At 42.3% G+C, this 25304-nt stretch overlaps 2 protein-coding genes across 3 annotated transcripts; both read left to right on the top strand.

Annotated features, from left to right (window-relative positions):
• Positions 1-672: 672 nt before the first annotated feature.
• Positions 673-16038, top strand: clk2a (CDC-like kinase 2a). 2 transcript variants are annotated; one of them, XM_064980605.1, is made up of 13 exons: positions 673-792; positions 1898-2085; positions 2324-2609; positions 3404-3494; positions 4605-4671; positions 5910-6026; positions 6944-7110; positions 10039-10133; positions 10567-10696; positions 13577-13659; positions 14183-14262; positions 14567-14657; positions 14889-16038. In XM_064980605.1, the coding sequence occupies exons 2-13, from the start codon at positions 1898-1900 to the stop codon at positions 15075-15077; spliced, it is 1584 nt and encodes a 527-aa protein (XP_064836677.1). In that variant the 5' UTR covers positions 673-792; the 3' UTR covers positions 15078-16038. The 2 variants fall into 2 exon arrangements, with proteins under 2 accessions (XP_064836677.1, XP_064836679.1); XM_064980607.1 differs by lacking the exons at positions 673-792; positions 1898-2085; positions 3404-3494 and having other exon boundaries at positions 2519-2609.
• Positions 16039-16141: 103 nt separating this feature from the next.
• si:ch211-81a5.8 (uncharacterized protein LOC560648 homolog) lies at positions 16142-20985 on the top strand. Its single transcript, XM_064980609.1, has 4 exons — positions 16142-19040; positions 19316-19397; positions 19656-19792; positions 19885-20985. The coding sequence occupies exons 1-4, from the start codon at positions 18748-18750 to the stop codon at positions 19910-19912; spliced, it is 540 nt and encodes a 179-aa protein (XP_064836681.1). The 5' UTR covers positions 16142-18747; the 3' UTR covers positions 19913-20985.
• Positions 20986-25304: the final 4319 nt, after the last annotated feature.

Genomic DNA, 25304 nt, shown 5'->3' with positions numbered 1-25304 from the left:
CAGTGAATGCAGTTTTTGTGAACTAGAAACAATCTATTGAACACTTATTTCATAATTGTTTGTGTTGTGAGCTGTTCTGGACAGACGTGATGCTATATCTTGGAAGCAAAATGCATACAACCATTGAAATATCAAAGTTTGACATATTATTTTACACTGACTGAACAATTGAATGTCAGTATGTCATTATTTATTTTTTTATTAGGGAAAAATACACATCTAAATTTATGAAGAAAAAGCCTTAATTTTTACAGATTTAAAAAATTTATTTAGAATTATTGAAACGTATGCAAAACAAAATGTCTCATGAATTCGCTAAATGTCTGTATTTGATTTTTATAATGTGGATATGTTTTGATTTAATTATCCCCTTTGTAATGTCTATGTAACCTGCCTGGCTGTTCTGTCTTTTGTGTTTTGTATGTTTCTGTTTAATTTAAAATGTTTCCCTTACCCATTTAGAGGCAAATTTCGCAATTTGCGGTCCTGTAGATCTGATCTGAAAAAAATATTGTCCTATAAAGAAACATTATTTTTTTCCCGACCTGTTTTTAAAAGTTGCAAGGCAGAGGATGAGCGCGAGAAGCCGTTTTTACTAACCATCATGATCTCGCGAGCTTACGTTCTGTCGGAAAACAGACGTAGGCTCGCGAGACCGTGATGGTTCGTATGAGGCTTCATCGCTAGCAACAGATATAGATAGGATTCCAATAGTGAGAAGGGAAGCCAAAACGAGCAATTGCCAACACGGATTTCCTGTGGGATAAACACACAGGCCTGGCTGCTAAAACGGTAAACAATACATTGTAAATACACGTGTGCATGTAATTGTATTCGGGTTTCAATGACAAGGTAATCCAAGCGAGTCAAAGTACAGTCAGTTAGAATCAAAGCTAACAAGTAGCTAGCTAACAAGTAGCTAGTAAGATGGCGGTCAAAATTAGCTAGCATTAGGGAGCTAGGTAGCTATTAGCTAACGTTAGCGGCATATTTTCAGAAATAGCCAAACAGCTATTTATTTCGACAAAAATTACAATTTATGCCATTCTTCGCGAAAGCAGTTTGTGTGAAATGGGAGCGTTTCTGCGAAATATCAGGTCATCGTTTAGTAGCGAATTTAGCATAGCGTTCGTTATGCAGCCAACTCGACTGAATTCTGACGTCGTAGTTAGCTGTATTTGTTCTGAGTCAACACATTGCCATTTGTTGTCATGATGGCTAGCGAACTGACTTAGTTGTCAAACTACACATTTGTCATCCCATGTCTTTTTTTTTAGTTATCATATTTAGTTAAACTGTCAGTGATTAACCCACGTCATTAAGTTACTTATCTAACATTTACATTTAGCCAGGTAACATCAACCAGGCACGTCAGCTAACGTTTTTCTTAGCTACTGTTGTTATTCTAAGGCCATCCCAACCTAGCTACGTTTTTGTTATTGAGTGCAGTAGGCTAACGTTACTGTACTCTTGACATTTGACTGGCTTAACACTTGTGATCGTGAATACTGCCTAACCACCAACATTTAACTAGGCAAGCCAGTTAAGAACAAATTCTTATTTACAATGACTGTCTAGGAACAGTGTTAACTGCCTTGTTCAGGGGCAGAACAACAGATTGATACCTTATCAGCTCGGGAATTTGATCTAGAAGCCTTTGGGTTACTGGCCCAACGCTACCTGCCGCCACAATATAGAGTTTGTTTCAAAGCCTTCAAATGTACAAATGCAAATCCTGTTTAATTGTATACCTCCCGACCACCTGTTCCTCACCAGGTTTGCGTTGGCTCCTTTTCTTCCTTTTCCCCACAATGCAGCTGTTTATGTATCCCACCCTCCTTTCTGAGGAAACCAACTGCAATGAGAATACCAAGTAACAACTCTTGTCTTGTCACAGATGCCACACTCAAGACGGTACCCGTCCTCAGAACTGGCCAGCCGGAGCAGCTATCAAGACCGAGACAGAGGACGCAAGCAGAGGCACCGCAGATCGCCCTCTTTTTCCTCTAGCAGTGACCGGGAAAGGGACAAAGACCGAAGGGGGCGGGGAAACAGACAGGAGGGAAGCTATGCTCGCTCTAGGAGGTGTGTTTTCTATGGTTGTATTATATTTGTTCACTTGCATACTTAATGATTTGGTATGATAGCTTTTGTACTGTATGATACTTTATCTGGTAGAAATGTTTTTCATAGTCTTGAAATCTCCGTAGATTAATCTACCTGTATGGCATTCATTTAATGTGTAACTGGAGTTTAAGCAATGTGTCTTCTTAAATGGTCAGACAGCATTGCTCTAACCCATTGTGTTGGCCCACTTTTGCAGCTACATTAATCGCTCGGCAGACCGCAGGCCGTATGACCGACGCTACTGTGAGGGCTATCGGCGCCTGGACCAGAGCCGCGAACGAGACAGAGATCGCGGAAACAGGGAAAGGGAACATGGAGGAGCAGCAGTCGATAGTTACTACGCACCTGACTTATCACCGAGCATGTGCGACTACCGGCGGGGTCGTGAGAGGGAACAGGAGGAGTCATACCGAAGGAAGGGCAGCAGGCGTAAGCACAAACGAAGGCGGCGTAGAACCAGGTCCTATAGCCCATCCTCGTCGGTGAGTACAGCCCGGCCCGAGCTTGTCCTTTAACCCTCCTACTCTTTCTATCTTTCTCTTCTCTCTCTCCCTCATGTCTTTCTCTCTACTTCTCTTTAACCTTCTCTTGTCCACAGCTCCTGGACTTGGTAAGTAGTACAATCTTTTGTTTTGTTTTTGTCAGCAGGATTTTAGTTTTTTTGTTTGTTTTAGTAATTAAATCCAAATGTACTTTCTACAGTCTTTTCATAAAATGAGTTATGTAGTGAGACATTGTGGATAAAGCATCAGCCACATTTTATCCTTCTGCATTAAGTAGACATGAGAGGTGACCATAGGTTGGGATGTATCACTGATTTTAATCTCAAACTATTTCTGCTTCATTTTCTTATCATTCTCAGTTTATTTGTTTTCTGGGAAGTACTCTGCTTAATTTTAAGTGAGCAATATTATAATTTGTAGATATTTTTGCTCTTTTATGAATTGGCTTTTTATTCATGAATGGATATGCAGGTTGCTTCCTTATTTGTAAGCAGCACGAGTTAAAAGGGAGAGGGGGAGAGAGGCAGAGGACGAAATGTGATCTTTGACTTGTTCCCTTGCACTATATCCCTATCGTTATATATTTCCTCACGTGGTGTCATACGAATCGCCCAATGACCACCACAACCACTACGTCAACTACAACACCACCCTCCTCCTCCCTCCTCTACCTGTGCCGCCTTCCATCGCCGTGGCTACGGCTGCCCCTGAAAACCCCCTGTCCCCCTGTCGGTCGTGTCGTGACCTGCTGATGCCGTGGGGGCTGCAAACAGCGGAGCGACAGCCGGACGCGGGCACTGAGTGTGAGGGACGACGAGGAAGGGCACCTGATCTGTCGGAGTGGGGACGTCCTGCAAGAGAGATGTACTCACTGCCACTACTCTATCGTAACCCTTCTCCATATGAGTATTTAAAACCATAGAGCATTCACTGACAGGGGAGTGCCTGATGATGATGCCATGGTAGAATGTTGCTCGCTCTAGCTCAAAAAGCAGGGTGGATTGCACACAATGTTGAGGATAGCGGTTTTAGATAAATATTGCTCGTTGTGTTGAAGATATCTAGCTGTGGTATGTTTTTATATCGGAGATATTCAACAAACAAAAAAAATATCTTCGCCTACCACCGCATTTCCTCAACTTCTTAATCATCTCTTGCGCTTTAGTTTAAATTCAAGTCCAGATCTACAATTGTTTTTTTTATGCATTTAATTAGGCAAAGCAATTATGAACGTTTTTAAATATTTTTTCCAATCCCTCATATCTAGCCCTTTCCCTCAACTAGCATGTCTATCTAGTAAACATTCATTGGGCCTCTACAACTTAAGTTGTCTGCAGTGTTGCAATTTTTTCCTTTGACAGTTGCATCTTTCTAATGCTACACTTCATAGTACATTTTAAGAGCATGATTAAAAACCAGTTATCATGATCTCATAACACCCACACAATTAACATAGTTTTACCACTTTCTAGCTCATATCCCTTGCATAACTTGTATGTTATCTTCAGTGATTCCTGTTTGGAACCACTCCCCCCCCACTAAGTCTACACATTCACACTTATCTCAGGAAAAGTTTAGCTTGAGTGTGTCTATTTAATTACATAGGTTAACCAATAAAACAAAATGCATTCCTCACACTCCCTTGCCCTAAAATAGGCACACCACCACATCTGTAGGGAATATACTTTTGTTTTCCTTCCTATAAGCTGCTGGGGGGGCACTCAAATTTACTCCCTCATCTTTTTTCCCCCCTGTTAGTATGTGGACCCCAATTATCATAGGTTATCTAGGACTGTGGAAAAATAAAAACATTTTTTTTATAGACATCCCATTTATCCACAACCTGAAAAGGGGAATGGGCGCTAGCATTGAAACGCCTAACTTTTTTGCCTTGGTTTCCCTGCTCCTGTCCACATGTCTAATTCTTCTCTTCCCTTCTTTCCCGCTTTCTCCCTCTCTCTCTCTGTCTTCCAGATGAGATTGTCAGCACTCTGGGGGAAGGCACCTTTGGGAGGGTGATGCAATGTATTGACCATCGCCGGTATGTATCTGCATTAAAAATAACTGCTAGATATATAGACCTCTGTGTAAACTCTGAGTGTTTCCCAAATGGCAGCCTATTAGCTAATCTAGTGTACTACTTTTGATCATAGCCCTGTGGGTCCTGGTCAAAAGTAGTGCACCATAAAGGAAATTAGGTGCCATTTGGGACACAACCTCTGCCTATATCACCCTCCCATGTAATTATGGATGAGTGGTGTGGCTCTGAGTTTAGCTGGCTGGGCAATTATACCCCATGCAAATGTGTGCCATGCTAATGTCCCTGCCTGGGCTCCCTGAAGCATGATGTGAGTTTGAACTTAAATGTGATTAAAAAAAACAAAAGTCATTATGGGAACATAAGATGTTGCATAATCAACATGAAAAGACAAGAATTTACACATCACAATTGTTTTCTTCTATGAAATAAGGTGGACTTTCATAGTTATAGAATTGGACAAATGTATCATGTTTAGAGATTGCTTTTGAAACCTGCTTTTTCAGTCTTAAGTGTATCCGTCAGTCTTATTTTAGCTACCAAACATGTGACACCAGGTTTCCAAGCAACAGCACTCTTGGTTAATGTAGATTAACCTCTAGCAAGACTCACTTCAGCCAATAAGAGCTTTGCGCCATAAGGTATTCCCTAATGTATTGTGTGTTAGGACTGCACCTAAATTGTGACATTGACATGCGCAATACTTTTGATTTATTGCTCAGTTGACGGTGTTCTCTCTCCTTCTTGCCGCTTCTCAATCCCCCACACACATGTAGTCCCGCCCCCTGTCACTCAAGCAGGCAGTTCCGAGTGCTAGAGATTCACTCTGCGTGCATTGACCAAAGAACAGCATGCAGTCAGCAGATTTTTCCAAACCCTAGCTTTCCACTTTGTTTCTTAATATAAGTGCAAGTTTTTGATATTCTATTCGCTTGTGTAACTTGCTCTGTGCAACACGCTAGTTAGTGGGTCTTCGCAAGCTGTCAATGTGCCTAAAACATTTGTTAGGCTAGCCTTTATTACTAATCGCTAGCTAAATCCACTGAGGTAGGGTATATCTTCAGACTTTTGCTCTAATATAGGGTGGTACCAGTGGTGGAGTGTATATCAGAGGAAAAGCCTGAAGAATATTAAAAAATCTTTGACTGTACCTAAGGTTAGTGCTATGAGGGATCCTTGGGACGTCCATACCTGTAGCCTTACCTTAACCGTTTATCTTTCTCATTCATTGTTTTTTACAGGGGAGGAGCCACTGTTGCTCTGAAGATCATAAAAAATGTGGAGAAATACAAGGAAGCAGCTCGTCTGGAGATCAATGTGCTGGAGAGAATCAATGAGAAAGACCCGGAAAACAAACAGTGAGTATACCTACTACTTTGACCACTGGTGTATTGTTCATTACCAGTGAAAGGAAATATATATTCAACAATTTAAGATTTTACTGAGAACCAGTTCATATAAGGAAATGGGTAAATGTACATTTCATTAGGCCCTAAACTATCGATTTCACATTACTAGGAAAACAGATATGCATCTGGTAAGGGAAAAAAGTAGAGGTGTGGATCAGACGACCAGTCAGTATCTGGTGTGACCATCATTTGCCTCATGCAGCGCGATACATCTCCTTCACGTAGAGTTGATCTTGGCTGTTGATTGTGGCCTGTGGAATGTTGTCCCACTCCTCTTCAATGGCTATGTGAACTTGTTGGATATTGGCAGGAACTGGAACATGCGATCGATCCAGAGCATCCCCAAACATGCTCAAGCCCTTAATTAACCAACAATGCTGTATTCAGAAAAATACCTCAACACCATAGGGCCCTCTTTGACATATAAAATATGTCAAAGATAACGGACCTATATATTTTTAAGTAATGTCATCTTTGACCACCAACAATCACCAAAATAAAAGCAAGCCAGTTGGGGAGAATTAAATTCCCAAATCAATGAATTTAGCAGGTGTGAGCAAAAGATCAAAGCATTAGCCATGGCAAAATGCTTTGAATTGCAGGAAATTTGCTTTAAAACGGCAACATTTTCTTGTCTCGGCTCCATGGAGAAGTTTGTAAAATTGCAGGAAATAATGTAAAACATTGGGGTGGCCTCTAAAATGTTCTCAAATCAAGCAGTGCTGAACATGCCCATTTCCACACCCACCATCTAAGCCCTTTTTTGATCAGAAAAAATGCCCTGTCTCGATCCTGTATCATTTCGTTGTTGTTCGATTATGTTAGCTTTTAGTGTTATTTAATATGAAACTCCTTTTTACTCCCAGCCTGTGTGTGCAGATGTATGACTGGTTCGACTACCACGGACACATGTGTATCTCCTTTGAGCTGCTGGCCCTCAGCACCTTTGACTTCCTCAAGGAGAACAACTACCTGCCTTACTCCATCGCCCAGGTCCGACACATGGCCTACCAGCTATGCCTGTCTGTCAAGTGTAAGTATATATATATATATATTTTTTAATTGCCTTTTATTTAACCCGTTAAGTCGTTGAGGGCATGTTCTTTTTCACATTACCGGCCTGACATAAGTACACTCAGATGCTATGATACTACCAGTCCATCTAGTCATAATTCTTATTAAAACAGCCTGGCTGTCAAGTGTACGTGCACTACAATATTACGCTACTGTCTTGTTTGTTTGGCCTTTTATTTAACCAAATGACTTATCAAGAACACATTCACTTCAGCAATTTCAACATGACCTACCGTCAACTGGTCATGCAGTGGATTTGCAAAGTATTCAGATCCCATTTACTTTACAAGCTTGACACACCTGTATTTGGGGAGCTTCTCCCACTTTTCTCTGCAGATCCTCTCAAGCTCTGTCAGGTTGGGTGGAGAGCATCACTGCACAGCTATTTTCAGGTTGCACCAGAGATGTTTGATCGGGTTCAAGTCCGGGCTCTGGCTGGGCCACTCAAGGACATTGAGACTTGTCCCGAAGCCATGCCTGCATTGTCTTGGCTGTGTGCTTGGGGCTGTTGTCCTGTTGGAAGGTGAACCTTTGCCCCAGTCTGAGGTCCTGAGCAGGTTTTCATCAAGGATCTCGTTGTACTTTACTCTGTTCATTTTTCCCTTGATCCTAACTAGTCTCCCAGTCTCTACCACTGAAAAACATCCCTACAGCATGATGCTGCCCCACCATGCTTCACCATAGGGATGGTGCCAGGTTTCATCCAGACATGATGCTTGGCATTCAAGCCAAAGAGTTAAATCTTGGTTTCATCAGACCAGAGAAACTTGTTGGCTCTCGTGCCTTTTACTGAGGAGTGGCTTCTGTCTGGCTGCTTTACCATAAAGGCCCGATTGGTGGAGTGCTGCACAGATGGTTGACCTTCTGGAAGGTTCGAACATCTCCACAGAGGAATGCTGTAGCTCCTTCAGTGACCATTGGATTCTTGGTCTCCTCCCTGACCAAGGCCCTTCTCCCCCGATTCCTCTGTTTGGCTGGGCAGCCAGCTGAGTTCTAGGAAGAGTCTTGGTGGGTCCAAACTTCTTCCATTTAAGAATGATTGAGGCCACTGTGTTCTTGGTGTCCTTCAATGCTGCAGACATTTTTTTGCCACGTTTTTTTTGGCAACCTCAGATTTGTGCCTCGACACAATCCTATCTCGTAGCTCTGTAGACAATTCCTTCGACCTCATTGCTTGGTTTTTGCTCTGTCAACTGTGGGACCTTATCTAGACAGGTGTGTGGACTCCAGTCAAGTTGTAGAAACGTCTCAAGGATGATCAATGGAAACAGGATGCACTTGAGCTCAATTACGAGTCTCATAGCAAAGGGGCGGAATAGTTACAGTACCACTCAAAAGTTTGGACACATACTCATTCAAGGATTTTTCTTTATTTTGACTATTTTCTACATTGTAGAATAATAGTGACGTCAGCTATGAAATGACACATGGAATCATGTAGTAACCAAAAAAAGTGTTAAACAAATCCAAATGTTTTATTTGAGATTCTTCAAAGTAGCCGCCTTGATGACAGCGTAGCACACTCTTGGCATTCTTTCAACCAGCTTCATGAGCTGGTCACCTGGAATGCATTTCAATTCACAGGTGTGCCTTGTTAATTTGTGGTATTTCTTTCCTCAATGCGTTTGAGCTAATCAGTTGTGTTGTGACAAGGTAGGGGTGGTATACAGAAGGTAGCTCTATTTGGTAAAACACCAAGTCCATATTATGGCAAGAGCGGGCTTCATTGTCGGATTGCTGCAAATAAACCACTAATTAAAGGACATCAATAAGAGATGCTTGGACCAAGAAATGCAAGCAATGGCCATTAGACTGGTGGAAATCTGTCCCTTGGTCTGACTAGTTCAAATTTGAGATTTTTGGTTCCAATCACCATGTCTTTTGGAGACGCAGAGTAGGTGAATGGCTGATCTCCGCATGTGTGGTTCCCAACGTGAAGCATGGAGATGGTGTAGGGGTGCTTTGCTGGGGACACTGTCTGTGATTTTATTTAGAATTCAAGGCACACTTAACCAGGATGGCTACCACAGCATTCTGCAGTGATGCGCTATCCCATCTGGTTTTGGGCTTAGTGGGACAATCATGTGTTTTTCAACAGGACAATGACCCAACACACCTCCCAGTTAGTGTAAGGGCTATTTGACCAAGGAGAGTGATGGCATGCTGCATCAGATCTGGCCTCCACAATCCCCAACCAAATTGAGATGGTTTTGGATGAGTTGGACCGCAGAGTAAAGGAAAAGCAGCCAACAAGTGCTCAGCATATGTGGGAACTCCTTCAAGACTGTTGGAAAAAGCATTCCAGGTGAAGCTGGTTGAGAGAATGCCAAGAGTACAAAGCTGTCATCAGGGCAAAGGGTGGCTACTTTGAAGAATCTCAAATATAAAATCGATTTTGATAACTTTTCTTTTTGGTTACGACATAACATGTTCATAGTTTTGATGTCTTCACTATTTTTCTACATTGTTGAATAGTACATTTAAAGAAAAGCCATGGAATGAGTAGGTGTCAACTTTTGATTGGTACTGTATGTAGAGAAGGTATTATTATTTTATTTTTATGCATTTGCTAAAATGTGTAACCTGTTTTCACTTTGAAATGTTTTTTATTTAATACATTTTAGAATTAGGCTGTGGAAAACGGACGAGGTCTGTATACTTTCCGAATGCACTGTAAGTCTCAGTCCAACAATACCTATATAGATCTCCCCTTGAGACTGAGAGGTTGGAATAATAGGCCACCGTTGTTTACAATAGGAAGCCTTTAGCCACATGAGGGCATTGTTGGTTCAAACACCTGTCAGAAGAGGAGTGCTCTTTTCATTCACCACCATCGAATGTGGATGTCTCGTTTGTTAGGATATTAACTGGGATTTTCTCCTCACAGTTCTTCATGATACCAAGCTGACACACACAGACCTGAAGCCAGAAAACATCCTGTTTGTCAATTCCGACTTCACCATGACCTATAACGTAGAGAAGGTGAGACCAGAAGTCATGCCTCAGGATAATGGGCTTTCTTCAGAGCCTGTTTTGCGTTCACCAAGGCTGCATCCCAAATGGCACCCTATTTCCTAATAGTGCACCAGTGCCTGGTCAAAAGTAGTCTACTTTATAGGTTAAAGGGTACCATTTGGGATGCATCCTGAGTGTCATAGCAGTGCAGATGAAGAATTGGCCTAAATGTACCAGAGCAAAACAAATGAAGCATTTTCTGTTTGGATACATGTATGGTTAATGTCAAGGTTACTAGATATCAGAAATGGAGTAATCAAGGCATCACTCACTGGCCCTTTCTAAAAGTTGACCTTTTACTTGTTTCATGAGGTTGGAAATTAGTTCAGTGATAGTGTAAACTTTTATTTATTTATAGGATGTTTTTAAACCATGTCCTTTTTCACCTTCCTCCCTACAGAAACGCGAAGAGCGGACCGTGAAGAGCACAGATGTACGGGTGGTGGACTTTGGCAGTGCCACGTTTGACCACGAGCACCACAGCACCATCGTCTCCACACGGCACTACCGCGCCCCAGAAGTCATACTAGGTGAGTGACTTCCCACTTCAGACTCCATTCCTTCAGGCCAGTTGACTGATCAATTGGATGAGGACTAGGGCTGTTAGAGTGACCGTATTACGGCCACACCGGCGGTCACGATTCACGACGGCAGTCAAATTCCACATTACCATTTAGTCACGATAATTAGGCTTCTCCAAGCTCTGATGCTGCCGATGTTAGGCTACTAATGACCAAACTTGCTAACTGCCTGGTACTCAGCACTCTATTGTACCTCTAATCACTCTGACATCAATGCAAATGTTTTCAAAAATGTAATCAAACACTTCATGAGAGCCCATGAGCTCATGTTGTGCAACATTTTTATAGGCTATGTGATGGCCTCTTAAGAAGAGGGTCCCATCAGCTTTCTAGGCAAGGCTTACTATATTTATTATTCAACTTTCCTAATATTAAGCACATCGTAAAGAGAAGCAACAGGAGTATAGCCTACCTGGCTGGCATGAAAATGAACCATGGGAAAAGCGTGCTCAATTCGCTAATTAAGTGCATAGATGACATATTTTTTCGAGACCGATCCATGATGATGGGTCATTCTAAATCAACAAATTTCACACATACAGTGCATTCAGAAAGTATTCCGGCCACTTCACCTTTTCCACAAAATGTGGAAAGTGAAGGGATCTGAATACTTTCTGAATGCACTGTATATTATTTAGTGTATGTAAAGAAAATATTAAATTAAGAATAGGCTAATATTCACCCATCACGTGATGATGATTAAATGTCATGGTCAAAACATATTGATGCAGTAGTTGCTAAGATGGGGAGATGTCTGTCTATAGTAATGTGATGCTCTGCCTTAACACTATCAACAAGGCAGGTCCTACAGGCCCAAGTTGTCACACCTTGACTACTGTTCAGTCGTGTGGTCAGGTGCCACAAAAATGGACTTAAGAAATTTGCAGTTGGCTCAGAACAGGGCAGTACGGCTGGCCATTGGATGTACACAGAGCTAATATTAATAATATGTATGTCAATCTCTCCTGGCTCAAAGTGGAGGAGAGAAACTTCATCACTACTTGTATTTATGAGAGGTATTGACATGTTGAATGCACTGAGCTGTCTGTCTAAACTACTGGCACGGACACCCATGCATACCCCACAGACATGCCACGAGGTCTCTTCAGTCCCCAAGTACAGAACAGACTATGGGAGGCGCACAGTACTACATAGAGCCATGACTACATGGAACTCTATTCCACATGCAGTAAAATTAGATTTAAAAAAAACAGATTAAAAAAACACCTTATGGAACAGCGGGGACTGTGAAGCAACGCAAACATTGGCACAGACACATACATACACGCACTATAAATATACATGGATTTAATACTGAATATATGTGGTGGAGTAGGGGCCTGAGGGCACACAGTGTTGTGAAATCTGTGAATGTATTGTAATGTTTTAAAGGTGTTATCAAGTGCTTGTCACATTGTGAATGAGAGACTGATGAAGTGTGTACAGCCTGCGCAATAAACAAAGCCGAGCTAGTGCCTTTTCGTGACTTTTTTCAAATTATTCTCATGCAGCTTTAGTGTATTAAAAATCTAAACATATAGCCCAACATTTTGTCACAACTAAAGTTACATGGATAAATTAAGCATATAGGAGTACCTATTTCTTTGTTAACCGCTTAACATAGAATAGCCGCATGTGTGCACTCAAATTGTTTGGAGAAAATATTCTATTTAATTCCGTTATGTTCAATTGTATTCTTCGTATTATAAAATAATGCCATGGAATTTTAATCAAATCATGTCTGCTAAATGAACTAGTGTAGCCCACAGCCATATGGCATAACCAGATCCGGGCTTAACATGGACAACTAAGAGTATGCTATTCTGTTCTTCTGAAATAGATATTTTCTTCATATCATGCTTCTTTAGACCGGTCTAAAATAAATAATTGATTTATTGGGAAGGTGTAGGCTATATTACATGGATTTATTCGACTGTTTAATGTAGATGTTCTAAAGGTCAGTGGCTTGTAGGCAGTTTGGAAGCCAGGAGATGCCAAATGTGTTTTGTTAATTAATGGTCAAAGTACTGTGACTGGCAGTTATTTGCTTGACAATTTCATGACCGCCACAGTCCAAATGAGGACTATTCTAAACTAAGGCTGGTGTAGCCACTACGTTGGCAATGAACTGCTATAGTCTGTCTGGTTGGGTGAGGAGGGCTATTCTAAAACGGGGGGGGGGGGGGGTGTTCCATGGCAGTCGCGTTGAACTGCCATACCCTGCCAGTTCTGTTCCAGTCAGGTAGACACTGAACAACTCAGTCAGACACTAAGTGCAGTTGATCGGCTTAACCTCGCTCAGTAGTGCAGGAGATAATTAGTTGAGTGTGCTTTGAGCAGGGTTGATTTGTCTTTTCACGTCATTTTAAAAGCTCAAGGTGTACGCTTACCCTTGGCCATGTTATGTGGCTTGGGTAATGCCTCCCTTGTTCTATCTAAAGAAACTCAAAAGCTGCACACTCACCCTCTTGATCCGAAGTGCTAGTTGTGAAGTGACGGACAATGTTTAGGCAGAAAGCTGCTGTGTTGTAATTTGAGCTGTTGCTTTTAATAAATCAAAGCACTGGCGCAAGAGTGAGGCTAGTGTCTTAAATTGAGCTTTTCCTGCTGTTTTTATTAGGTTCCACCAGCCTACACCAATTCAATATGTGTTGAATAATAAAGGGGCCATTTCCTGGACACAGATTAAGCCTAGTCCTAGACTAAAAGACGAGCTAAATGGAGAATCTCAATTTAAATACTTTTTAATCCGGCATTAGGCTTAATCTGTCTCCGGGAAACCACCCTGAGAAATGTTACTTTCCACCCATTGTGTGTGTTGTCCTGTAGAGCTGGGCTGGAGCCAGCCATGTGACGTGTGGAGCATCGGTTGCATCCTGTTCGAGTACTACCTAGGCTTCACCCTGTTCCAGGTAAAACCCCACTTCACTTCCCAACCCATTTCTGTCCATGGCGACAGCTGCCTTCCTAGATTGGTCGATTCAAGTTGACAGGAAGGACTGAACAAAGCCCAGAATAGCTTGCTGCCTGGTCACTCGGATTGGTCAGCCCGGAGTCGGACCAGTATCACACAAACATGTGTACCCACAAATACATTTGCACACGTGCAAGAAAACACGCACATGTTGAGCCGGAGAGACAGCTGCTAATCCTATTGAGGATCAACCCTTGATTGACGTGTTCTGAGTTTTGCTTGGCTGTGCTTCTAACACCATAGATGCTAGCTCACACATTCTATTCAAAGCTCTCAACTTCAGCCACATTTTACTCAGCGTTTATTAAAATTGTTTCAAGATAGGTGAGCACTCTGATAATGGTCTGTTTGCATCGCTGATATCCACAATCTACTTTTATGGCTATTTTATACATTGAATGAGAAATGGTGAATCTTAATTTCATCCCCATGGCTATCTTGTTTGTTCATCCCTCCCTCAGACTCATGATAACAGGGAGCATCTGGCTATGATGGAGAGAATACTGGGGCCAGTGCCCTCCAGGATGATACGCAAGACAAGGTCAGAGCTCACACACACACACACGACCAGGTGCATCTGTGTAGTTAGTTGCAGGTCAAAAAGCAATCCAACACACACCCCTATAGCGTCTAGTTGTTGACGCAGAGCATCAAAGTGAAGTTTGGTCCATGCCACATTTTAAAGGGCCTTTTTATTAGCGATGTTTGTCATTATGTCTTGTGTCAAACCCCGTGGCAACTCTTTCCAGGGGGCTGCCCCTGCATGCACATGCAGACAAACTGTTCTTCAAAGGATTTTTATTTATGTATGCCACGCCTCAATCTTTGACAATTTCTCAACTCAGGAAGCAGAAATATTTTTACCGCGGCCGTCTGGACTGGGACGAGAGCTCGTCAGCTGGGAGATACGTGAGGGAGAACTGCAAACCCTTACGGGTAAGAAAGCAGCTCCTTTTCCCTCCTTGTGTAGCACCCCACTACTTTATCTTCCTTGACCTCTACCTCTCATTCACCCTCTCATATTGGATTAACCAGGAATTTCTAAAATCATCCTCTCTTTAGACAGATGAACCCTAACCCCGACTCTAGTATCAACGGTTCCTGATTTTCATTGTTATGCTAATCACATCTCTGTATACCCTCTCTCTTTCTGTCTCTCTCTCTCAGAGATACCTGTTGTCGGAGGCTGAGGAGCACCATCAGCTGTTTGACCTGATTGAGAGCATGCTGGAGTACGAGCCCACTAAGCGCCTGGTTCTGGCCAACTCCCTCAGACACCCGTTCTTCGAATCGGGGACAGCAGGCGATGCAGTGGGGGGGAAGAGCTGGGAGGGCAATCGCGACATCAGCCGGTGACCCAGGGCCTCCATACTCTAAAGGATAGAGGGATTTAAGGTGGAGCAGACAGATATGACCGCTTAAGGTGGTGGTATCACAGCATGAACCTGTTCCCTCCTGCTTACTATACTGCCCTACCTCCACAGCCAGGAGAGGGGCTCATACTGGCAGCTAGAAGAACTTCAGACGAGGACAGTCCTCTCGGCTTCTACTCCCAACAGAAGACATGACGAGATTAGAGTTTTTTTTGTTTTTTTGCCCAACCTTAAACTACCCAGCTCCAGTCTTCCGCATGTAAAGAAAAGGACCGGTCTGGTCTAGGTCCGTTTAAGTGGAACACTAGTGAGAGCAAGAAGGACCCTCGCTACGTAATCTAATATTGTGACCCTTTCCTTTGATGTCAGACAATTGGCGAAGAGGGGCATTGTAACGTGGTTAGTTCTTCCATTTAAAGAGCACCATTTATTTGGGAACCATCGCTCTGGACTAATATTAGCCAACTGGATGATGTCTTTTGTCAATGAGTGATTGACACACCACATTGTTTATATAGGCCTCTCCTATTGCTATATTTATTTCTGTTACATAATGCTTTTGAGGAGAGGGATTATGCTGCCATATTAATGTAATAATAGTACTCACGCCTAGACGTGTTTTCGCAGCTGGTCATCTTGTCTGGGGAACTGACCCACACACACACACACACACACAACGCAAACTGCCTTTTATAATTTGTGATAGGCTTGTGGTCTGAGAGCGCACGTACCCACAGGGTCATAGTAGTCATGTGTGGCATCCCAATGCCACATGCACACAGCAGCACAGTTTACAGTATTTATTATGAGACGCTGCTGCTGGTCATCTCCCTGTACAGTACTTTTTGTATGAGATTTAAATGTATAAGACTGTATATATGTATGATTGTTTAGAATTAAAGTTAAATCCTCCTTTGCGGGGGCTTATAGTGCTGTTAATGTCAGCTTTGGCCTCTGGCACAGTTATGCGAAGGCTTTTTGTCTTCGATGCTTGACTGTGTCTTTGAATCCCTGATTTATCTTGTGACTAGCCCTTAGGAGGACTTGTGTGTGTCTGGCAAAACTAGTGTTGGTATAAGATATAGCAGGCTGTCAGGAAACCCCTTAATAACCCTGGCCTATTGCTCTATTTAATAGTATTTTATAACCAACTCTACTACTACTAACCAAATTAGTCTGTAGCGCTACAATCTACATTTTCCTTCATTGTGATCTTCTCTCCACCTCAACCCAATTAGAGGAGGTCCAAGGTCCCTTCCCCCTCAGATGTTCTCCGCCAATGTGTTTTGAGAAGGAATAGGTAGAATGCAAGGAAAGATTGAGGTTCACTCTTGGAATCTCTTCTGAAGTCTGCCTTCCAGATCTGACAGAGCAGGCTCACCCACCGGAAGGGCCAAGGACAAGAGGATCCGCTGTGGCAGCCGCCTGGCAGGTGTACTTAACGTCATGGGTACTCCTCCGTCTGTCACTAACTCGTCATCTCTCTACTACCTTAGTCTCTTTGCCTCACTGTCCCTGGCCTGCTTTCCCTCGCTCCATCTGTTTCTCCCATCTGCTACCATAAAAGTTAGAGCAAAGCTTAGTAAAGCAAGCATCTGTAGATATATGCTGGTAAACTAAGGCAGACAAAGTTCATTCAGACCCCTTGACCTTTTTACATTACATCCTTATTCTAAAATGTAACACACCCACCCCTTTCCTTATCAATCTACACACACTACCCCATAATGGCAAATGTAGAATTTTTTTAATTTATTTTAAAGCCTGATTTGGTGGATTGCTGCAGAGATGGTTGTCCTCCTGAAAGGTTCTCCCATCTCCACAGAGGAACTTTGATAGAGTGACCATCGGGTTCTTGGTCACGGGGCGGCAGGGTAGCCTAGTGGTTAGAGCGTTGGACTAGTAACCGAAAGGTTGCAAGTTCGAATCCCCAAGCTGACAAGGTACAAATCTGTCGTTATGCCCCTGAACAGGCAGTTAACCCACATTTGTTCTTAACTGACTTGCCTAGTAAAATAAAGGTAAAAATTCAACCTCTCTGACCAAGGCCCTTCTCCCCTGATTGCTCAGTTTGGCTGGGAAGCCAGCTGAGTTCTAGGAAGAGTCTTGGTGGTTCCAAATCTCTTCCCTTTAAGAATGATGGAGGCCTCTGTTCTTGGGGACCTTCAATTATGCAGAAATTTGTTGATACTCTTCCCCAGATCTGTGCCTTGACACAATCCTGTCTCGGAGCTCAACCTCATGGCTTGGTTTTTGCTTTGACATTCACTGTCAACTGGGACCTTATCTATAGACAGGTGTGTGCCTTTCCAAATCATGTCCAATCAATTGAATTTACCACAGGTGGACTCCAAGTTATAGAAACAGCTCAAGGATGATCAATGGAAACAGGATGCGCCTGAGTCTCATAGCAACGGGACTGAGTACTCATTTACATAAGGCATTTGTTTAAAAATATATATATTTATCTTTGCTAAAAAATTCTCAACATCTTTTCCTTGGTCCTTATTTAGTATTGTGTGTAGATTGAGGGAGAAAATGTAATACATTTTAGAATAAGTCTGTAATGTAACAAAATGTGGGGAAGGGGTCTGAATACTTTCTGAATGCACTGTATATGTAGCAACCAAAGCAGACATTAGGGTGAGAGTTAAGTTCACTGGATGAACAAAACTATTAACCTTTTAAACGTCTAGCTATAGAAATAAATAAAAAATAACCCAAGCAACTAAGTTTTATAATTGAGATTGTGTATATTCTTTTTTGTATTACCAACAGTATATTTCCATCAGTCAATGTATAGACATGATCGGGTACAATGTGGTGGAAGGCTGATGGATCATGGTTAGACGTTTCCACATAGGATCTTGACCTGTTATTGCATCAATGAATCGGGTTATTTCAATTGGCAGCTATTCTAAAGAAAATGGTCCCCCCCCCCCCCCACTCTGATATTGAAAATAAACTGAACTAACCAAATTTAAGAAATGGGAACCGGTCATTCCAAGTCATCATTGAAATCAACATGACATGCTTGTTTCTTTCCTACACTGGTTTGTTTGCGACCCTGTAGGTTCTAATCAAATAAGTAGCGCTTACGTCTTCAGCTAATCTGCCTGAGAAGCTAGGAGGGTCATCTGTTAAATCCCCATAAGAGGGACTAGTGCGCATTTGTCTGGTAAAGTGGCTAGTCTCAACCTCAAACAATGCTGTCACTGTGAGGAATTATTTGGAGTACTTGACTTTATTGGATACTGCAAATAGACAATATTTACAGGTATGTGCAATTAGAAAAGGATGCACGTCACACTTGAAATTGCCTTGCATAGATTTTTGTTTTGATAATGTATTTGTAATTATTTATCCGTATGTGTTGGCTGTATTCTAAATAATGTAGTTGACATTGGTTCTATTGCCGTTGATAATGCCCCCCTTTTTTTAAGACTGTTCAGGTCAACTTGCAATCCGAGACACTGCATGCATTTAGTTGTGTCGTTTCCCTCCTTTTGAACTCCCAACTCAATCATTATCCTGTCTTTGCTGTTTACAGGTCTGAACAACAGCCCATCAGTCAAGTTCCTCCAGTCAGTCAGCTGAGAGATACTGAAACGCTACTGTAGTGCTCAAAGCAGCACACACACACACACAACTAGATGGATCTTATGGTGGATCTTAAGTCCCTGGGTGATCCCATCAAGCAGTTCAGTGACTATGTGTCAGGGACGGGGACCAAACCGGACAACAAAATAGGCACCAAAAAGGGCACAGGGGCCAGACGGAAGAGCGTAGTCGTGAGCACAGGGGCCAGACGGAAGAGCGTAGTTGTAGTCCGGAGGCACAGCATAGTCAGGAGGAAGAGTGTCCCTTGCGCCAAAACTTGCACCAAGCAGAGAGCCGTACCAGACTCCTGGCTCAGTGCATACCAGGCTGACATTCAGAGAGAACGGTAGGGATGGTTGGCCATTGTTTTTAGTAGATATAAAACCATTAAAGGCCAGTTTCCTGGAAGGAAATTAAGCCTAATCCTGGACTAAAGAGCACTTTCAATGGAGATTCTTAATTGAGCATGCTTTTTAGTCCAGGACTATGCTAAATCTGCGTCTGGGAAACTGACCCGTAGAGCTTACATAGATAAGTATCAAACGTTTAGGTATATCTGCTTGGGAGACTAACAAAATGCCACTGAAGCATCTCTAATGTTGATGTTTTGTGCTACTGTAGGAAACTGAGAGAGAAGAAGATTGCAGAAAGGTCCATCAGAAGGAGGAGTCAGCATTTCAGGAGCCAGCACTGCCTCCCAAAGGTAATTGAGTCTGTGTGCATGTCATGTGTGACTGGTCATAACAGAAGATCACTCATTCAGTAGGCATCTGATCTGAGAGTATATCAATTTAATTTTGAACGAGTAATGGGTGAAACTTTGAAATACAAGAGACCTATTCTAATTGAACTGATCTGTCTCTCGTTTATATGAAGGGATTACAAGTGTACTGTTGGCCAGGATTTTAGACTTACAAAAGGCATAATTGAACATATTTTTTCCCCTTCTATCTTCATGTAGAGTAAGACAAATGCCAAGAGGAACCAGAAATCTGTGAAGGATGATTCGCTGTTTGGTGCCTTCCAGGGGCTCAGTCTGAACGTGACGGGAGGTGCCCAGAGCTCGATGGCCTCAGGCGGGGACCAGTGTAAAATAATGTGAGGCAAAAGACTTGACTCATATAACCTGGCTTAGGCTTCCAGGGCCGAGGCAACATATCACCTAACACTTTAATCTCGTTCACCAGCAGGCTCTCTGTTGACATGTGTATGGGATAACAATTGAGACTGGGGACGAGGTTACCTACACTTTCCCTTGAGACATTCTGAGAAGACTGAACTATGGGGAAAAACAACAGGTCTTGTGTGTTGATGAGAAATCACAATGAAGCCAAAGTTTTAAAGGTAGACTCAACAATATGATGTAGATGCAGAAAGTAAACAGAATAGTGGGTCAATTTACGCAACTAAGTGCAAGGCTGTTTAGTCCCGTACCTACCACGTTGGGCTCCTGCATGTCAGTGCTAGAGGCATCACTACAGACCCTGGTTCGATTCCGGGCTGTATCACAACCGGCCGTGATTGGGAGTCCCAAAGGGTGGCGCACAATTGGCCCAGCATTGTCCGGATTAGGATTTGGCTGGGGTTGGCTGTCATTGTAAATAAGCAATTTGTTCTTAAACTGACTTGCCTAGTTAAATAAAACCACCTTTTTTAATATGGTATTTGACAGTATCAAAATTGTCTATGAAAAAAAAAGATCATGCATTTTTATCAATTTAGGGTTAGGCATAAGGTTAGCAGTTAGGTTAAAAATCACTTTTTAAGAAGAGAAATTGTACAGATAGGTGGAGTTTGACTTTGTTGCTGTGGTAACTAGTTACGACCCTCTAACAGCTTGAAGCAAACCTGTGCGCATGTGCAAATACTGTGTGAGTGTCATCTTGCATCCCCCTATATCCCAATATCTGCGGTGCTGCTCGTGGCAACGTCCATTTTGCTGAGTCTACCTTTTCAGTTGGTTTATTAAAGATGAAGGGGTAAGTGCACTAGCATATCAGACAACGCAAGCTCTGGGGGGGGGTGCCATGCGCCTGTCATGAATGTCTTTATTTAATTTAATCATTTTTACAGTAACCCTCAAGTCAATCATAAACCTTTTCAATGTACATATGTATTAAGAAGCTCAGTGTTTTTTGGGCTTCTGAAATGTGACTGAAAAAAGTGCCTCAGGCCTTGTAGCAACTGTAATGACTGCCAATAATGTACTAGCTGCTAATGTATTAACTTTTGCATTCATAATGTAATAAATGCCGATAATGTAATAAATATGCTGAAAGCATAACAAGGTTTTTGCGCACAATGTAATAATTATTACATTGTGAATAGTGTAACTTTAACCAATGTAATATTCACTCTATTTTTATTTTCGTGCTTCAGTAATAGCTGACTACACACCACATTTCTGAATCCTAGATCAAAACCTGACTTAAGCAGTAATATCAATACACACCCACAGCCCCAGTCAGTCAGTGAATCTGTCTGTGTAAAAAAAGAGAGTGAGTGAGCATTTTTTGGGGGGTGGGGGCTACTACTAAAATCTCAACTAATATGCAATGTTTTTTAAATAGATATATCCCTTAAATGAGTCAGGTGCTGTCCCCGGAAAAAACAAAGTACTAGTGGGACCATGACATAACGTCCTGACAACTTTAGGAAACCATTTTGTGATGTTCCGGGGGACATCCTAATGACACATTTTTGTTAGCAGGGACGTTCCCTTGGGACCATCATGCAAACATCCTAATGACTAGTAAAATTAAAGTCCTGAGAACATCCTAAAAAGGTTAGTGACATCTTGGTAACTAAATATTGTTCTGGAGGCAGCTGTGTAGAGTGGGTCAATGTGGGACAAGGGTCATTATCAGGGGATAGCTTCATCTATACAATGAGTTTAGAAATCATTAACACCTGCTCTTGGCTCCCAAGTGGCGCAGTGGTCTTAGGCACTGCATCTCTGTGCTCGCGGGTTCACTACAGACCTTGGTTTGTTTCCAGGCTGTATCACAACGGGCCATGATTGGGAGTCCCATAGTGCGGCGCACAATGGGCCCGGCGTCATCCAGGTTAGTTAGGCCATCATTGGAAATAAGAATTTGAGACATGGATTTATACAGTATGTGTGCCATTCAGAGAGTGAATGGGCAAGACATTTAAGTGCCTTTGAACAGGGTTTGATAGTAGGTGCCAGGTGCACTGGTTTGTGTCAAGAACTGCTACGGTGCTGGGTTTTTCACGCTCAACAGTTTCCTGTGTGTATCAAGAATGGTCCTCCACCCAAAGAATGGACATCCAGTCAACTTGATACAACTGTGGGAAGCATTGCAGTCAACATGGGCCAGCATCCCTGTGGAATGCTTTTGACACCTTGTAGAGTCCATGCCCTGACGAATTGAGGCTGTTCGAAGGGCAAATGGGTTCTATGGAAATAATGAATGCCTTGGAAGATGTGTCGCTAGCGGAGAGGAACTCTGAGAGGAACTGACATTCCAGTGTAGCACTATTTTCCAGAGAACGCATGGAGCCCGGAGTTGATTATCCCTTTTATACTGATGGCTATAATTTAACCACTAGAAATTTTAATTTGCTGATAGAAATGTGTTCAACATCCACTGAAGTAGCAAGCAAGTTTACTCGACAGCTACAGTAGTTTGTTGCTGTGGAAACAGACTTGCTAGATTAGCTAACCAAACCATCAGTCCTAGTTTGCCTTTATAAAAATCGAGTTCAACAATACCAATACTGTTTTCAATTCGACTTTTGCTTTCAAAAGCATCTCAAACAAAACATGTCAAAATTAACTATAGCCATTGAATTCTACCATGGTAATATAAAATGAGTGGGTCTAATCCTGGATGCTGATTGGTTAAAACCACATTCCAGCCGGTGTCTTTTCCACAAGTTACCACCAGCTAAAGCTATGAAGTTGAAATGCCTATTTACTCTGTTCCATCACCGCAATCCACTGTCTCATCAGCCCAGCCAGGCAATTTATAAACTTGATCTCCACTATAAAAAGAATGTAGACATTAACTCCCATTTTTCTTTTCGACTAGAATTTGGTTTTCAACAGCAGCGATTTGTATAAACCTAGCTGTCTTGTCTCCAACATTTGCAATATTGTTTCAATATTGAAATTCGATCTCGAGCTGTCCCATAGCAATGAACATGTCAGGATGAGACAGACAGCTTTTCTCAGCCAGTCGAAATCATGAATCAGCTGGCATCATTTTTATGGAGATATATATACAAAGAAATGTCAATAGAAAACAGGTCAAACTAATCTAAATGCAGCTAGTTTGCAGTCTTTCCAGCTTCTGTTTGGAGTGATTGTGTTGTTGGCTAGCTCCTCTGAACAAGTGTCCTGACGAGGGAGCATATGTTCTATGCCAGGCAAAATTGCGCATCATTAGCTCATTATGGATCTATCCATATAAATGTCACTGGAAAACCGATCAAACAAATGCAAATGCAGCTACTTTGCTTTTATTCTGGCGGGACTGTTTGACATGACTGTAAATTAGCTGTGGTTGGCTAGCTAGTAAGCAAGTGATGAACGTTGCCAGCCAGTATCACAATGGAACATTTGAGAACGAATGACTGGAGCGATCGTGTCCATAGATGCAGAACAAAAAGACTTAACGAGTGGGTCGCGTCTCTGGCAACCGAACCGATAGAACGAATCAAATCAAATGTATTTATATAGCCCTTCGTACATCAGCTGATATCTTAAAGTGCTGGACAGAAACCCAGCCTAAAACCCCAAACAGCAAGCAATGCAGGTGTAGAAGCACGGTGGCTAGGAAAAACTCCCTAGAAAGGCCAAAACCTAGGAAGAAACCAGGCTATGTGGGGTGGCCAGTCCTCTTCTGGCTGTGCCTGGTGGAAATTATAACAGAACATGGCCAAGATGTTCAAATGTTCATAAATGACCAGCATGGTCCAATAATAAGGCAGAACAGTTGAAACTGGAGCAGCAGCACGGCCAGGTGGACTGGGGACAGCAAGGAGTCATCATGTCAGGTTGTCCTGAGGCATGGTCCTAGGGCTCAGGTCCTCCTCCGAGAGAAAGAAAGAATTAAAGAGAGCACACTTAAATTCACACAGGACACCAAATAGGACAGGAGAAGTACTCCAGATATAACAAACTGACCCTAAGCCCTCCAGCACAAACTACTGCAGCATAAATACTGGAGGCTGAGACAGGAGGGGTCAGGAGACACTGTGGCCCCATTCGAGGACACCCCCGGACAGGGCCAAACAGGAAGGGTATAACCCCACCCACTTTGCCAAAGCACAGCCCCCACACCACTAGAGGGATATCTTCAACCACCAACTTACCATCCTGAGACATGGCCGAGTATAGCCCACAAAGATAACGAATGCTTGGGCAGCAAGCAACCTTAGATTTGTGTCGGGACAAAATCTCGTGGAAGTATGAATACATTCATCAATCATTATTTGAATGTTGGTAACCCACTGTAAAAAAGTGACTTTGTCTCAAACAACACCCATGCCACTATATCCTCCAAACACTGGCTTCTCAGATATTATCGCTTAAGTAGTGCACGCTCTTGAACGCCCTTAAAGCCAGTCAGTACTCAACAATGCCATGGTATAAAATGTAAAAGTCGATGCATAATTTAATAATTATATAGTTCAACTTCATGTGCAAAAACGTTATGTTATGCGTTCAGCATATTTATTACACGATTGGCAAGTTATTACATTATGAATGCCAAAATTATTACATTAGAAGCAGCTACTACATTATTGGCAGCTATTACATGATCAGCTTCTACAAATTCAACTGACTGAAAGTACATGGGGATATCGTGAACAAATGCCGTGGTCAATGCTACTGTAACCGGTGCCATACTGCACCGCTGTAACTGCGTTGTGTGTGGTTGATTGAGACTATAAAACGTGGACTTTGGATATCAGGTAGTTTTAATCAAGCAGAACTCACTCTCTGCATCCTGCATCTGCATCCAAAAGGAAATAAAACATTTGTAGAGCACATATGTTCTGAGAATCGTCGCCTCTTTCTACAACAGATGCACAATAGGAGGGACTGGGATCATTCGAGGAGCTAGCAAGTGCACCTTAACAATACCATCCACTTACGAGTAACCTCTAAATATACATCATTATTCATGAACAAAACACCGTGTATGACTTTGTACTTAAAAGAATCAAACTTTCCTGAAGACAGAAAAAGCGTGCCTACCTCTCTCAGTGCATCAAAATGATTTGAGCACGAGCACGCAGGGCAAAACGTAAGTACACACTCCCCTTCTCCCAGGATGTAGGCATGCATAATAACAAATCAACACGACATATTAATACATGAACCTGGTGAAATTCACATAGTACTTTAACAACAATGCTACGACGGCACCAGTGCAATTAGTGGAGCTTACTGAAGAAGTGTTCAAAAGCGCATAACAGACCGTTCTTTATGAGTTTTAGTTTATAAAAACGATCTTACCGCAGAGGCAACAGTTACATGGATGGTAAAAAACAAACAGCTTGATTGCCGTAGCAACATCAGGGAAACTGGGCAGAAGGGTGTGAGTGCTTCAAATACAGCCGTTCTGCAACATCTTTA

The sequence above is a fragment of the Oncorhynchus masou genome, chromosome 12 (assembly GCF_036934945.1).
Source record: "Oncorhynchus masou masou isolate Uvic2021 chromosome 12, UVic_Omas_1.1, whole genome shotgun sequence".
NCBI lineage: Eukaryota > Metazoa > Chordata > Actinopteri > Salmoniformes > Salmonidae > Oncorhynchus > Oncorhynchus masou.
The sequence above is the reverse complement of the archived record's forward strand: the minus strand, read 5'-3'. Positions and strand labels throughout refer to the sequence as shown.